This window comes from Felis catus, chromosome C1 (assembly GCF_018350175.1).
Source record: "Felis catus isolate Fca126 chromosome C1, F.catus_Fca126_mat1.0, whole genome shotgun sequence".
Taxonomy (NCBI): Eukaryota; Metazoa; Chordata; class Mammalia; order Carnivora; family Felidae; genus Felis; species Felis catus.
In genome coordinates this window covers 63,258,011-63,274,407 of record NC_058375.1, presented here as the reverse complement: position 1 = coordinate 63,274,407, position 16,397 = coordinate 63,258,011, and the positions used below count along the sequence as shown (strand labels likewise).

The 16,397-nt window shown below is 34.4% G+C and overlaps 1 protein-coding gene across 4 annotated transcripts in view; it reads right to left on the bottom strand.

The window, feature by feature from the left end:
• The window catches only part of MSH4 (mutS homolog 4), a 90,898-nt gene that overhangs the window by 64,526 nt on the left and 9,975 nt on the right, over positions 1–16,397 (bottom strand). For all 4 annotated transcript variants that reach the window (XM_045036025.1, XM_011284928.4, XM_045036026.1 and 1 more), the window contains exons 4-7: positions 15,621–15,731; positions 11,282–11,397; positions 10,238–10,411; positions 5,775–5,947 (exon numbers count right to left, since the gene is read on the bottom strand). In XM_045036025.1, coding sequence (XP_044891960.1) covers positions 5,775–5,947; positions 10,238–10,411; positions 11,282–11,397; positions 15,621–15,731 — 574 coding nt within the window. The remainder of the gene's footprint in view (positions 1–5,774; positions 5,948–10,237; positions 10,412–11,281; positions 11,398–15,620; positions 15,732–16,397) is intronic.

Sequence of the window (16,397 nt, the reverse complement as noted above, 5' to 3'; positions counted from 1 at the left end):
CCATATCTTGGTATTATAAATAAAATTGTAATCAACAACGACAAAAAAATTTTAAAAAAACTTTGTGTTACAGTTCAAAATATAAAGTATTTATATAAAGTATTATCCTCAAATAATAAAACAGAACAGTTCTACCTACATACATTATGTGTTTTAATTGTCTTTACCTATCTTACATGTCAGGAATAAAACAATAAATTCTAATGATCTTTTCTTAATTTTATTAGTTATAATCCGTCTTCAAATCTGACACTATTGATTACCCTTTCCTTCTAAAAACTACACTTCTCTGGCTTTTAGATGCTAATTATAAATTTCTTTTCATCTTTTTGATCTCTAACTTTTCTTCCTGATACTTAAGATTAGTTTGTTTAAAAACTCAGTTCAACCACTAACCATGTCACCTAACAGAATTTACCTACCTTCTCTGAACTTTGGTTGTTCTTATTTTTAAAATGTGGATTGTAACATCTACCTCCTATGGTTGTTGTGAGGATTAAAGGAGATAATATGTGTAAAGTTCCTTGCACATACCCGAGCTCAAAACTGTTCTTTTGCTTTTTTCAACTCACTTTCCAGCTTAAAATATCCTATAAAAGTAACGGTATGATAACTGTAATCTATCCCTTTTAAATATCTCCAGTTTTTTTTAAACCTTGCCATTTAACATACAGACTTTTTAATGAACTTATTTCCTCATACTTAAAATACAGTGAACTATAGTAACTCTTTCTTAATAACTCATGATTATTACCATCACTGAAACATATGACCTCAGAGCTTTTGTGTAGACTTATTATTGATACTTTCACAAAGTGGCTCCAAACTGTTACACTTAAAGAAAACAAAAAGACAAAAACTGTACATTGCTTTCTTCCTGTTCAAGTTGTCAGGTATCTTGTGATAGTTTTCAGTTGCCTACCTCTAGAACTCTGACCCTTTCGAATCTGCTGCTTCTAATTACTTATGTTAAAACTATGTTTAAGAAGTAAGAGTAAATAGACTGAGCATGCTACTGTTATTACTGTTCAATAAAACATAATACTATTATGACATTTTACATGTGATTCCACTAATCAGACTCTTAAACCCTCATATGGATTGGCCTTTTTCTTTTTTGGTCTTTTCTTCTTCCCTTCCCTAAATCTACCATAACAACCAGGCTAATGTTTCTAAAATAAAGGTTTGGTCATATTACTCTCCTGGTTTAGAATCATCAGCTCCCTACTACTTGCAGGAAAAAAAAAAAAAAAACAAATTTCTTAGCATTACATAAAAGCCCTTCATAAGCTAGCCCCAATCCTCATTTCCTGCTATTCCTCAAGGCTTCAAATTGTAAGTAACCACCGGCCATGCCTTAAACACATCAAACTCTTTCATATCAACTGCAAATATAACTGCGGAAGCTTATGGTAACTCCATCTCCCCCCAGTTCCTAGAAAAGCAAGTGTACCCTAGAAAGTAATGACCGCTCAAGATCACAGCCAATAGCAGATATTTATCCCCGCCACTACATCCACAAAAACATTTTTGTCGCCCTATGTGCATCAGCATACCTCGCACAGGTATGTTTCCTTTGTCTTAATCACCATTTCTAGGCCTCTCTTGTCAAAATCCTACCCATTCCTTTAATATAGAACTGAAGCATTATCTTTGGATCCTGGATTCTGTCTTTATCCCAGCTCACTCTTCTGTGTTCCCATAAAATAATACTCAATTATTATTGCATTGATTGCATTGTATCAATTATTTATTTAGAATTCTCCTCCTCTAACAGGAGTATAAGATCCTTGAGGACAGAAACTTATAGCTTAATCCTCCACGTTTTTATCCCTAATACCTATAAAATGCCTAAATAAAGTAAGTACTAGGTCATTGTTGTTTTAATGAGATTCAGATTCTCCTATTTTAATGAAGTATAAAAACTACCCTCCCGGGGCATCTGGGTGGCTCAGTCAGTTAAGTGTCTGACTTCGGCTCAGGTCATGATCTCCTGGTCGGTGAGTTTGAGCTCCACTTTGGGCTGTGTGCTGACAACTCAGAGCCTGAAGCCTGCTCTGGATTGTGTGTCTCCCTCTCTCTGCCCCTCCCCACTCACACTCTGTCTCTCTCTCTCTCTCTCTCAAAACTAAACAAAAACAAACAAACAAAACTACCCTCCCACATTGCTCTGTCTCTGTTCTTGCTCCCATACTTTATTGTATGTTAAGATAAATTATAAACTGTCAAGATATAGAAAGCATAGAAGTGTTTTACATATGTAGATGCAAATTTTAAAACTTTCAGGTATAAGAAATTATAAAGCTTAGGGCCCCTAGGTGGTTCAGTCAGTTAAGCATCTGACTCTTGATTTTGGCTCAGGTCATGATCTCAGTGTGTGAGTTCAAGCGTTGCATCAGGCTCTGTGCTGACAGTGCAGAGTCTGCTTGGGATTCTCTCTCCCTCTCTCTCTCTCTCTCTCTCTCTGCCCCTTCCTGCTTGAGCTCTTTCTCTCTCAAAATAAATAAATAAACATTTAAAAAGTTTTTTAGAAATAGTAAAAAAAATGAAATTAAAGCTTAAAATATATCAAAATTAAAGTTTCAAACAAAGAAAATTCAAGTTTTTCATTAATATCCTATAAAACACAATCTTGGAAACAACAGAATACAATTTTCAACAAGTTCAACAATAAATCAATAGTTTAACAAATATTAACACCTGTTATATCCTAGCTTCTAATGGGAATCCTCCAATAAAACATGCACTTACAATCCAGTAAGGTAAGTGACAAAATAAGATACTACATAACGAGATGTAGAAAAAATGCCTAGCACAGACTTGAGGAGTCAGAAAGGCTTCTAGCATAAGTGACATCTAAACTGGAATGGTAAAAGATGAACTGTAGTTAGCTAAGGATTGCTTGGGAGGAGAGGTCGCAAGCTATGGAGAAGGAAAATTCTAGGCAAAGAGTACAGAGTACCAAGCTTGAACCATGAGAGAGGATCTGTTCAAGTAACTAAAAAAGGTCAATTATACTAAAAGGCAGAATGCAAAATGAGGAGTAGCAAGAGATGCTGTGGGAGATGACAGGGAAAAAGTCATATAGAAGAGTCTGGACTTTATACCAAAAGTAATGAGAAGAGATTGAATAATTTTATGTAAGTGGGTTATGTGGTACCCCCAAAGATGTCTATATCCTAATTGTTGGAATGCGCAAATATGTTATCTAGTAAACAAAACTTTGAAGATGGAATTAATTTAAGCATCTTGAAATAGATTATTCTGGATTTTTATTGGCCCTTAAGTAATCACAAGAGTCCTTATAAGACAGAGGCAGTAGGATCAGTTAGAAAAAGAAGATACAGGGACAGAAGCAGAGGTCAGAAAGTAGAAAAGATACTATACGTATGGCTTTTAAGATGGAGAAAGTCCAATGAACCAAGGAATAGTATACAGCCTCCAGAAACTGGAAAAGGTAAGGAAATACATTGGCCCATAGAACCTCCAGAAGGAATGTGAACCGCTAACATTGATTTTAGCCCAACAGAACTGATTTCTGACTTCCAGAACTCTAAGAAAATAAATTCATGCTATTATAAGCCACTAAATTTGTGGTAATTTGTTATACCAACAATAAAAATCAAAACAGAGTAATATGCTAAGAATTATATTTTCAAAATCTCATTCAGGCTGCAGTATAGAGAAGAGACTATAAAAAGAAATACTGGAGGAGAGAGATCAAACACAAGGCTGTTACAATAAATCAAAAAATATATAAATGGTAGCCCAGGCTGGAGCTGCAGCACTGGGAATAGAAGCCAACGCATTCAAAAGATATATAGGAAGGAGACTTTGCAGAATTTGATGATTGATTTCAGGGAAGAGAAGAATTAAGAATGACTTCCTGGTATCTGTCGTGGTAGAGAGGCTGGATGTATAACTCTTCACTGAAATAAGGAAGAATGATTTAGAAAGGAGGATGGCACAGTTTGGACACAATGAATTTGAAATGATTGAGAAAGATCTAATAAGTGTTCAGTAGACAGTAAGATATATGGGGCTAAAAGTCTGTAGAGATGTCTGGGCATGAAATGTACATTTGGAAGTCATGACTATGTGAATAGTAATTATAAAACCAATTATAAAACCTTGATTTTGGCTCAGATCATGATCCCAGAATTATGGGATTGAGCCCTGTGTCAGGCTCCACGTTTAGCATGGAGCTTGGGGTTCTCTCTCTCTCTCTCCCTCTTCCTTCCCCTCTGCTCACCTTATCTTTCTCTTCTTCTAATTTATAGGCTAACTTGAAAGACAAATTTTCCACACTTGCTATCTTCTCTTAACTACATTTCAATCTGCTGCAGTCTTGTTTCTGTGCTGTGTGAGATTCCTCTAGTCAAGGTTACTGTAGTAGATATTCCTGGTTCTTTGTCAAGATCCTCTTGGATCTCTTGTATCTTTCTGTGTACCCCTTGTCTTGCTCTGCGTGGCTTTTGCTTCTGCTGGCCCACACCTGGAGTCTTTTTGGAGTCCTGCCCCTAGACTGTTACAGCACTTTGCTCTCAAGCAGAGGGCCAAAAAGCGCCCTGCACTCCTTAAGTCACTAAATGAAGTGGGAGTGTGAAAGCCCCACTCTGAAAACCCTAAATGCAACTTAATGTCCAGAAGTATCAGTTGAAGTTACCTTATTTAGGATGTTGCCTGAAATTATACTTTTGCTTGGCTTTTCTCCCCTTCCCTGTCTTTTTCTCCTTTCCTGTTTTCTCTTACAAGCACATTCTTATTAATAAATCATTTTCACATCAATCCTCATATCAGGATCTGCTTCTGAAGAACCCAGCCTAAGATAGTCATCCACAGGTTCACCATTGTTAAGTTTAATGGACACATATTAGTTCTATTTGAACTCCAATTAAGATGATACTACTAAATATCTCTCCTTATTGAATTACTGCCTTTCTTTATAGTAATTTTCTTCATACTTCTTTGTATTTTCCTTCTTTTTTTAGCTCTGAAACTTATTTCTTTAAAAATTTACACATGGGGTACTTGGCTGACTCAGTTGGTGGAACATGTAATTCTTGATCTTGGGGTTGTGGCATTTTCCCAATGCCTTCTAGATTTTCATGTATCATTATTCAGTTTAGACTACCAGAACACCAGGTGGGATGGCTAGGATGGTGGGTGTATGAAAGACCGATCAAGCTGCTAGGAACCAGGAATTGGACTGGGAGCAGTGCATATATATTCTCCTTTTGCCCATACATTTTTTTTTTTTTTAGAGAGAGAGAGAGCACAAGGAGGGCAGTGGGGGGTGGAGGTAGAGAGAGGGAGAGGGGGATCGAGAGAGAGACAGAGAGAGAGAGACAGAGAATCCCAAGCAGGTTCTGTGCTGTCCTGACATGGGGCTTGATCCCACAAACATGGGTTCATGACCTGAGCTAAAATCAACAGTCGGATGTTCAACTGACTGAGCCACCCAGATGCCCCCACCGATAGATTTAAGAGGAGAACTGTACTTCCCTATGAGTGAACAAATAGCCAGGTGCAAAAGGCAATTCTCTTACCTTATGTTATTGGGCTTGAATTGTGTCCCCCAAAAAGATATTTTGAAGTCCTAAACCCTGGTATCTGAATGTGACCTTATTTGGAAATTGGATCTTTATAGATATAATCAAGTTAAGATAAGGTTATTAGGGTGAGCCTTAATCCAATATGACTAGTATTCTTATAAGAAGACAATGTATTTATTAAATAATTTGTATTCATAAAATTAGATTATATTCATTTACCTGACTGAAGTCCAAAGAAGAGTTCTTCATCTTGAAGTAGCTCTTGAACACAATCTAATCTCATGTTAATGGTTTCAATATCAACTAAAGGTTCTAATATATTAGAACGAAGTCTTCTACTTCCTCCAGGAGTCTTAGTGTAATTTAGAACACCAAAGAGTGTGTGATTATTCCTTTGAAAACACAAATTAGGAAAATTTCATAAATTATACAGGAAAAATCCAAATAAAAGTTACCATTTAACTTTCTAAATAATCCTGTCATCTAAAGTAGTGATTCTCAAACTTTCAGGTGCATACAAATCACATGGGGATTTCTAATTCAGTAAGTCTGAGATGAGGCCTGAGAATATATATTTTGAATAAGCTTCCAAGTACACTATCAATGAACCATGCTTTCATTAACAAAGGATAGACATATCTTCTTGCATTTAATGAATTTTCTCATAGGTCAGCTATAATATTCAGACTAATATAAAATGTTCTAGCCCATGACATTCCATCAATAATAGAAAGATATCAGTAATTTCACACTGAAAAAAAATGTATATTTAATATAATCACTTTGTTCTAACTTAAGAAGAAAACTACAAGTAAAAGAGAAGAAAAGAATTTCAGGTACACAAAAGCATTAAGCAAACCAACAACCAAAACAGGATTGTATAGAGAATGACCAGGAAGGTTACTTTAGTTAAGTTCATTGAGAAAGACCTATATGTGTATTTGATAGTTGAATTCAAAAGGTATCGTTGCAAAGATGATGATGGGATGGGGATGATGCTGACAACAGGTAACATATACTGAACACTAAGCATGTGCCAGGCATCGTTCTAAGCACTTTGCATATATCAACTTATTTAATTCTAATAACCACTACGAGGCAGATGTTATATTTACATTTTACAAGATAAGGAACGAAGCACAAAGAAATTAAGTAACTTGTCCAAGGTTTCCAAATAAGTAAATAACAAGAAAAGAGTTATCAGTTAAAAAGGGCCCATCAGAACACTAATTTAAGCCCAGCAATCCTTTCTGGTTCCAGAACCAAAAAGAAGATCAAGATTGGTGGGAATCTGCAAGTAAAAGTAAGAATGGAGGGAGATAAAGAAGTTGATAGAGGTCAGGACATATAAGTCCTTGTATGCCATGGTAAAGACTGGATTCTATTCTAAATGTAATGGGAACCACTGGAAGATTTTTAGCAGGACAGTTCCAAGATCTGATTCCTAAAGGATCACAGTCTGTCCACTAGATCAAGAATAGACTAAGTGTAGGAGGGTAAAAAGAAGGCAGAGAAACAAGTTAGGGGCTATTACAATAGTCCAGGCTAAAATGATAGAGGTTTGGGTTAGAGTTGTAGCCTTGGAAATGGTTAAGATGTGATCCAGAATTGGTATGTATTCTAAAGGCTGACTCAAGGGGATTTAGTAGTGGATTGAATCTGGGTTGAATATGAGTTGAAAAAGGAGAGAAAACTAGAATGACTCTTAGTCTTAGATTTTTGGTACATCTGTATTTTTTTTAAGTAAACTTTACGCCCCAACATGTGGGCGAACTCACAACCCTGAGATGCAGAGTTGTATGCTATACCAACCAGCCAGGTGCCCCTGGTATATCAATTTAAACAAATTTTTAAAGAACTACTCAAACCAAGTCCTGGTGGAGTAGGATTGGGGGTTTCAGCACAGGCACTTTTTTTTTTCAACTTTTTGAGAACTGGCCTTCTGTAGGAAAAAAGGAAGTGAGCAGCACACCCAAACCTGCCATTTGCTATAGAAATTGAAGGGTGAAACTGAACAGGTTACCAGCCTATAAAAGCATTAGAGCTATTCAGATAGCTCAGGAGGTAGAATATCTATCTTTTAACCTGATATTCTTTGGCTCAAGTCTGTGAAAAAACCTCAATTTCTCCTTTTCAACTATAATGTGACCTCCCAGAGGTCAAATATCCTGTCACTTAATATACAGCAGGAACTCAAGCAATGTTTGACAATGATAATGATAAATAATGATGAACTATGAAATGTGACAAAGTATAAAACATTTTGTAATAATTACCAGCCTTAGTTATGGACTTTCTATTTGCTGTTATTGTAACATAGAAAGTAACAGAGAAATTTTTCTAGATATTATTTTAATCCTTTTTAAGTAGCAAGAGGAAAAATATTACTTATTCACTAAGCTGAAAAGAAATAATAACTACAATTAACTATAAATTCTTTAAGGCTGTAATTTTAGACCATCAATAATCAATGGAACTGCAAAGGTACTGAGACCACCATACTGATAGATAACTAAAAGTAGTATATACAGTACCACTCTTACTAAAAGTTGTATCAACAGGTCCTGGATAGATCTAAACTACTCTTAAGAATTAGAATATAAATAATTAACAAAATTAGCCTATGTTTCTAAGTTTACAACAGCAAATAATGTCTGACAATTTCACATAATGGAAAGTGAAGTCAAGATAAGAATATACAAAATGACAGAGATATTTAAACAACTATGGCTCTAAACTGGCACTGAGCACCTTAAGGTTTTAACTGTCTAAAGTGCTCTTTATTCCCATCAATACTCTTAATATTAAAATTCATAATCATTTTAAGTTTATCCCTTTCATTGATGACTGATGTTATATTTAATTACCAGAAGCTTAGATTTAACTACTTCAAGCTTACTTACTCCCAGCCTGTACTTTACCAATTCGTAATACTGTTTCCTTGTATATAGCATATTATTCCATTGAAAATCATGCTTTCAAGACTTTGTTTTTCACTGTCATACCATCTTTCCTATTTCTTCATCTGGGTAACTCCCATTTATATTTCAAAACTTACCTCGTGTATTATCTCCTCTAGAAAGCCTTTCCTAATTACTTTCCTTTAACCCTTAACCCAAGCCCAATTAACTCTCTCTCTGCTATGAGAAATGCATCATTTTTATGCAAACTTTTATCACCATACTTAGTATGTGCTAATAATGCCGTCTATGTGTCTCCTCTAGATTGTAATTCCTCAAGGAGAAAAACCATGGCTCATTAATTATTTGTACCAAATTGAACCCATGTTAATACATCCCCACTACACTGTCACATGTTGATTATGTTATTTTCTATTAACATTTTAATTCTATTTTAAGTACCCCACTATGAAATCTATAAACACTGTGTCTGTCTGCACACATCTCTCTCTCTCTGTCTCTCTCTCATGCTCACCATCAATATTCCTGGTACTCTAAATAAAGTTAATAATAAACCAATAAAACCAGCAATCTAGTCATATACCATAGACCCAGTTGATCAACTATTTTTATCTTCTCAAATAATTACACAGACCCTTGAATTTCCTGTACTTGATGCTTTTAAAGCTCATTATTCCAACTTTGTGGTATTCTGGATACAGTATCTTCTTTTCATTGTGGTAAAACACACAACATAAATTTTATATTTTTTATCATTTTAAGCACACAATTCAGTGTCATTGAATATACCCACAGTATTGTACAACCACTTCCACTCCCCATTTCCAGAACTTTTTCATCATCCCAAGCAGAAACTGAATCCACCAAATAGTAACTACCCATTCCCAACTGTCCCCAGTCCCTGATAATTTTTGCCTTTCTGTCTCTGTTGATTTGCCTAGTCTAGGTACCTAAGTGGAATTATATTTTTCCTTTTGTGTTTGGTTTATTTCACTTAGTACAATGTGTTCACAATCCATATATCTTGTGGCATGTATCAGAATTTGACCCATTTTTAAGGCTGAATGATATTCCATTATACATTATACATTATCTATATATCTTATCTAGTCAGTCACTCATTGTTAGACATTTGGCTCATTTCCACCTTTTGGCTACTGTGAATAATGCTGCTATGAACATTTGTGTGCAAGTATCTGAGTCTCTGCTTTCAAATTTTTTTGCTATATACTTAGAAGTGGAATGCTGGATCATACAGTAGTTCTATATTTAACTTTTTGAGGAACAACAATGCTATTTCTCAAAGTGACTGTACCATTTGATATTCGCATCATAAATGTACCAGGGTTCTAATTTGTCCACATCCTGGCAAACATTTTTTTCCATTTACTTGATAATGACCTCTTAATGGCTGGGAAGTAGCAATTGTAGTTTTGATTTGCATTTCTCTCATGACCAGTGATACTTATTATCTTCTCATGTGCTTATTGGCCATTTGTATATCTTCTTTGGAGAAATGTCCATTCAAGTCTTTTGCCTAGTTTTGAAATGGATTGTTTTTTTTGTTGTTTCATACAAATATCTTTCTAAAATTTGACTTAGTGAAACATCTGAGCAGTTCAGCAACAATGGTACAATGATTAAAAATGTTTATTCAATATTTCTACAATTTTTCAAAATGTAAAGTAACGATTCATAGAAAAATAGGACATAATAAAATACACTGATACATTTTTTAAGAAAAAAATTGGATGATCTTACCTACAGTCTTGATTATTAATTAGTAATTCAAGGTTTTGGGCTGATGATGAATCTATCATGGCTGTCTGTTCACTACCCTGGAAACAAATCTTCAGCGATTTTGGTGCATAAACTGAATTTTGAATAAATTCAACATATTTTAATAAAGCTGCAACAGCTGCAAGACAGTAATACCTGAAAGGTGACCAAAAATACATCACTATACAATAAATAAAAATTTACAATAAATAAATCTTTGCAATAAATAAAAATTATTGCTATAAAATAAAACATTTATTTCACCTCAATATTAGGAAAATTATAAATACTTGAATAGCATTGCTTAAATTCAAAGGGAAAAAACACACCAAGTGTTACTTTTGAAAACTAGCTAAACAACCTCTAAAACATAAGAGTTGATAAAAATAGACAATTTTCTGAAGTCTGACACCTAAGGACTCCAATAAATCATGTGTTAGAAGACAATATTCAATTGTGTGTCAATTTTTGATGTACCATTCTAAGAATTTAAATAATGCTGAAAATGTCTGACAGCTTTAAAGGTAGAATTAGGAAGTTCTAATATATAGAAAACTGTCATGATCTTGATGAGGGGAGTCACTGTGATTAACTAAGTAAACAAATAGTCTAACCTGGCTCAAAGAAAGTATCTATTTAATATGTTCTAAAAAATATCCTTCCTAAAAATATCATTCCCTGTCTTAGCTGAGTCTCTTAGGAGTACAAAGTTACAGGAACACAGCTCTATGTCTCACATTTCTAGGTTACGGTAGCTACTTAAGCATTTCACTCCAAAGTAAAGTGAGCAGCAACCATAATGGCCACAGATTATAACTTATTTGGAGAAATTCAATACAAATTAAGTTACCAAGATATGCCTTGTGTATAAATTTTAGCTAAGTATTTTACTATTTTAGTAATTACTGAGTATGTATTATAAGCCAGACTTTTGTAAGGATACAGCAGAGAACAAAAAAGATAAAAGACCCTGCTCTCATGGAACCCAAACTAGAGATTTATTACTTTCATTGAGTCATAACTTACTTGGACTGAACCTCCATTAGGACAGTACTAAATTCTGCTATGCATAGCTGTTCAATGTACTCTAGTCCTTTTGTTTCATTGAAGTATTTCCTTTGGATAGTAGTAAAATTAACGTTCTGAAAAGAAGTTTTAATTTCAAAATAAATTTTAAGTTTCATGCATTTGCCCAAAACTGCTTTCCTAAATACATGTAGGTACACGGATAAATACCATATAAAGTTTATTTTTTATTATTTATTATCTTCCAGAGTTAAATAGGACATTTTCTTATTTATGAAAAAAAGTGACTGTTTTGCTAAGTGAATTATAGTAATCTATAGCTCTTATTAGACCATACTCATATGACATATAACTGAATATGGTAGGTACAATAATAAAAAATAAACATGAGAATCTCTGCCTTCTACTAATTTTATTCTACAGCAGCATCACCACCCAGGTTTTACTTTCAGTCTTACATACTCTAACATAATTAGAGAGAGTAGATCCTTTTAATATATTAGTTGCTGAGACTGAAAACACCAATTCCAGCCACCAAATCTAGGAGATGCTACCTACATGGGATGAATTTATTTAGAATAAAGAAAAGGAGATAAAGGAACTTTTTAAAAAGAGTAGGAAAAAAAGCATGGAGTTGTAGAGTAAAAGGTTTACCTACTCTGAATAAAGATAATAGGTAAGAAAGGTAATATAATAACAATGGACTATGAAAGAGCTAGAAGAAAGGGAAAAAAATGAGGAGGTAGGGAATTTCTTATGCACCAAGATTGTTTTAAGTTATTTCAGCTAGTCTTTCACAATACCCTTTGACATAAGTCTTGTATTAACTATAATTGTCTTAAAAATAAATTCTAAAAAGTAGGTTTTCTAACACCATACATTTGATATATGCCAGAGATGAAACTTGAAACTAGATTTCTCTGCCTACAAAGTCCTTCCACTTCATATTGCTTCTCATTTAATGAAATAATTTTTATGGTAAGTATGGTAATGATGATGATATTGAAAAATATACTGAAAAAGTTAATACTTTTACCCCAAATACTTCTGTGGTTCTCTCTCTCTCTCACCTCTTTAGGACTTTGCCCAAAAGTAAACTTATCAATGAGGTCATTTCTCTAGTTACCTTACATAAAATACCAATTCTCTAAAAGGTAGATTATTGATGGAAAAAAAAAGTAACTTAACTTGTACATGGTCACTCAACTTGCACATGGTCACTCAGAGTCAAGATCTGAAACAAGCACATTCTGACTCCTCTATTCATAAGCACTCTGCCATACTATCCTATATCTCAAGTGTGGTAAATGTATGTTGTTTTTGCCTTTGAAGGGCTCAACTACCTTACATTCCATGTGGTTTTGGTAGGACTGTCAATTACAGTGCTCTGTGCCCCACAGAAAGCAAATGACCAGAAATTAATCAATCACAGTGCTTCTACCCTGAGAAATAGTGATTAGTCTAACATGTGGGAATGTGAATAAAGTAGGACCTATTGGGGTCCTTCCCTGGAATTTATATATGGACACCAGAAGAAAGAATATATTTTTTCTCTGAGTTGGCTAAGCTGAGATGACATCAATCTGGAGCCATCATAATCATCTTAAAACTCACAGAGGTAATCTGTCTACAATTAAAAAAAAAATGGTTGGGAATGCAAGCTGGTGCAGCCACTCTGGGAAATAGTATGGAGGTTCCTCAAAAAAACTAAAATAAAACTACCCTACGACCCAGCAACTGCACTACTAGGCATTTATCCACGGGATACAGGTGTGCTGTTTCGAAGGGACACATGCACCTCCATGTTTATAGCAGCACTATCAACAATAGCCAAAGTATGGAAAGAGCCCAAATGTCCATCGATGGATGAAAGGATAAAGAAGATGTGGTATATATATACAATGGAGTATTACTCGGCAATCAGAAAGAATGAAATCTTGCCATTTGCAACTACATGGATGGAACTGGAGGGTATTATGCTAAGTGAAATTAGAGAAAGACAAAAATCATATGACTTCACTCATATGAGGACTTTAAGATACAAAACAGATGAACATAAGGGAAGGAAAACAAAAATAATATAAAAACAGGGAGGGGGACAAAACAGAAGAGACTCATAAATATGGAGAACAATCTGAGGGTTACGGGAGGGGTTGTGGGAGGGGGGATAGGCTAAATGAGTAAGGGGCAGTAAGGAATCTAATCCTGAAATCATTGTTGCACTAAATGCTAACTAATTTGGATGTAAACTTTAAAAAATAAAAAATAAAATTAAAAAAAATATTTCTGAATTACATATTTTAATAATAATATGATAGGACCAGTTAATTGGCAAAACTTTAAATTGTATTAGTATATATATTTTTTGCAACATAATAAAAGCTTATAGGAAAAGGCTTAAATAAGCTATGGAGATAGCCCGTGTTCTCCGTTTTAGCAAAATTCTTCAAAATGTTCTGAACAATGTTGACAATGTAAAGCTAATTATATGATAGTAACTGTGATTTCTGTTTTGCAAGTGGGGATAACTAAATGTCAAAAATGTAATGCCTGTGTTGCCCAAGTGACTGCAGGCTGACAGTCCAAATCATCCCAAAGCTGGTTGCTTTATACCTTTATACCATGTATATTCTTAAAAACATGTCATCCCAAGGTAATTTTAGCACAAATTTCCTTCAACAGGATTAAAGTATGATTTAGTGTTCTTAAAAAAAAAAAAATCGTGGTAAGGATGGGAGTAGGGGATAAGATCTATCCAATCATTCATTTGGGTTCTCAGTTACATAAATCAATAAATTCCCACCCACTTCCTTTTTTTTTTACTTAAGCTAGTGTAAGTTGAATTTCTGTTACTTAACAACCCAAAAACCTGGAATGCTTAAGCAGAGCAAAATAACAAAAGTTAGAAACGTATATATAAATAGAGGTGATGAAAAGAAGTTTGAAGTAATGAATAAAAGAGATAACAGGTAAAGAGATCTGTATAATAGAAAGAACAGATTTATAATAGGGGCCATTTCTAGCAATAAGTCAAAGACAGCTGAGCTACACAGGATCTCTAAGAGCATGACAAGAAAACTTAAATGACTGCAGATGCTGAATATATTAACAACTACACTGGAATCTAAATCACAGCTTGATGCCAAATGTGTTAAAGATAAAGCTATAGACATAACAAAGTATAGTATATTCTGAAAATAATTTGTACTCCTGAGGTGTTATTCCAACTGCAATGCTACCTACTTGATTAGGGAACTACAACCCCCATTCCACAAAACACTTGCTAGAGGAAAGAGATAAACTGCATGTCGGAGACGTCCTGGCTTAGAGGGAGAACATTCGCTGGATAAAGTTTCGAGCACTTATCTGTCACAGTCCCACAGATGGAGGCTTAGAGCAGTAGGCTAACTGTGAGGAGTACATGCTACCAGGGGAAGCTGAAACAATTCTGTAATACAGATCAAATTCTCTAAAAGGAAAAGTACTTGCTGATAGTGCTATTCCCTAGAATAAGAACCTCAATTTCAACTAGTCTGGCAGCACAATAACTAGTTTCCACAAAGCTCTACCTAAGGAAATTCAGTTTCGTTTTGTTTTGTTTTTCCTCTAAGGATCTACTTTCTATATACTCTGAGAAACCTCATTATCTGAAATATTTTCCCTTTTGTTTAAAGTAGATCAAGGGGCGCCCGGGTGGTTCAGTCAGTTGAGTGTCCAAGTTGGGCTCAAGTCATGATCTCGTGGTTCAGGGGTGTGAGTCCCATGTGGGGCCCTGTGCTCAAGAGCCTAGAGCCTGCTTCAAATTCTGTGTCTCCCTCTCTCTCTCTCTCTCTCTCTGACCCTCCCTCACTTAGGCTCTGTCTCTGTCTCTCAAAAATAAATAAACATTAAAAAAAATTTTTTTTAAGTAGATCAAGGGTGCCAAATCAAGTAAGTGGATGTCCTGTCATTTTTTTATGTTATGTATTAATAGTCCCTTAGTTTAGGACTTGTACTTAGTACTTTAGGGTAAATATAAAGTTACTCAAATTATTGTTCTCCAGAATGCCATTATAAAATGGATTTTAAATAAAGACCTTGGGGCGCCTGGTGGCTCAGTCAGTTAAGCATCTGACTTTGGTTCAGGTCATGATCTCACGGCTTGTGGGCTCGAGCCCCACATTGGGCTCTGTGCTGACAGCTTAGAGCCCAGAGCCTCCTTCAGATTCTGTCTCCCTCTCTCTGCCCCTCCCCTGCTCATGATCTATCTCTCTTGGTCTCAAAAATAAACATTATAAATAAATAAATAAATAAATAAATAAGACCTTGAGTGTTACTATTGAGAATAAAAATCATTTACCTTGAAATTTTCTGTGATCAGAGTAAACAACTTAGTTGAATTCCCCACAACACAAGCTGTATTTGACATTATTATTTCCAAAGGCGATAGAATTTTGAGTTTAGTGATCACCTAAAATCATTTGAATAAATAATTTCTTAAATGTAAGCTTGGTATTCTCTAAAACCAAACAAGTGACATACTTTTTCTAAGAGATAAGTACTTAAAATAATACATAGTTACACAAAATTACAGCTGTTCTAATTATATATTTGAGTTAAAAAACATATATCTAATAATGATATATTAAGCATTTCTATATAACTACAAATATAAAATATCATAAACATAGGCTATATTTTAAGTCACAATAATTTGTAACAGCTCTAGCTAAAAAATTAATTTGAACTTATCAAATATATATTCCTAAAATAAGATGTTTTAAAATAAATTTTTCTACTCGTTATTTTATCTATCTCCATAAAAAACATACATTCAATAGTGTAACTATGGTGATTTAATCAATATAGTCACACTGGTACAGCTTAGAAGTTAAGCAGTATAGAAACACCGAAGAGAAATACCTGTGTTACAACTTATTCTTTTCACAATATAGTTGCATTTCTTTGAACCATTCTAGACACAGAAATTCTTAATCTGCCAAACATTCCTATTTTTAAAAAAGCTTTTTTTCCTATTTTTTAAAACTGCATAAAAATGTGAAATACCTGGCGATAGTTAGCATGCAGTACTAGAATCATTTAGGCTGTCAGGTATATTAAAAAATTAATTACTGGT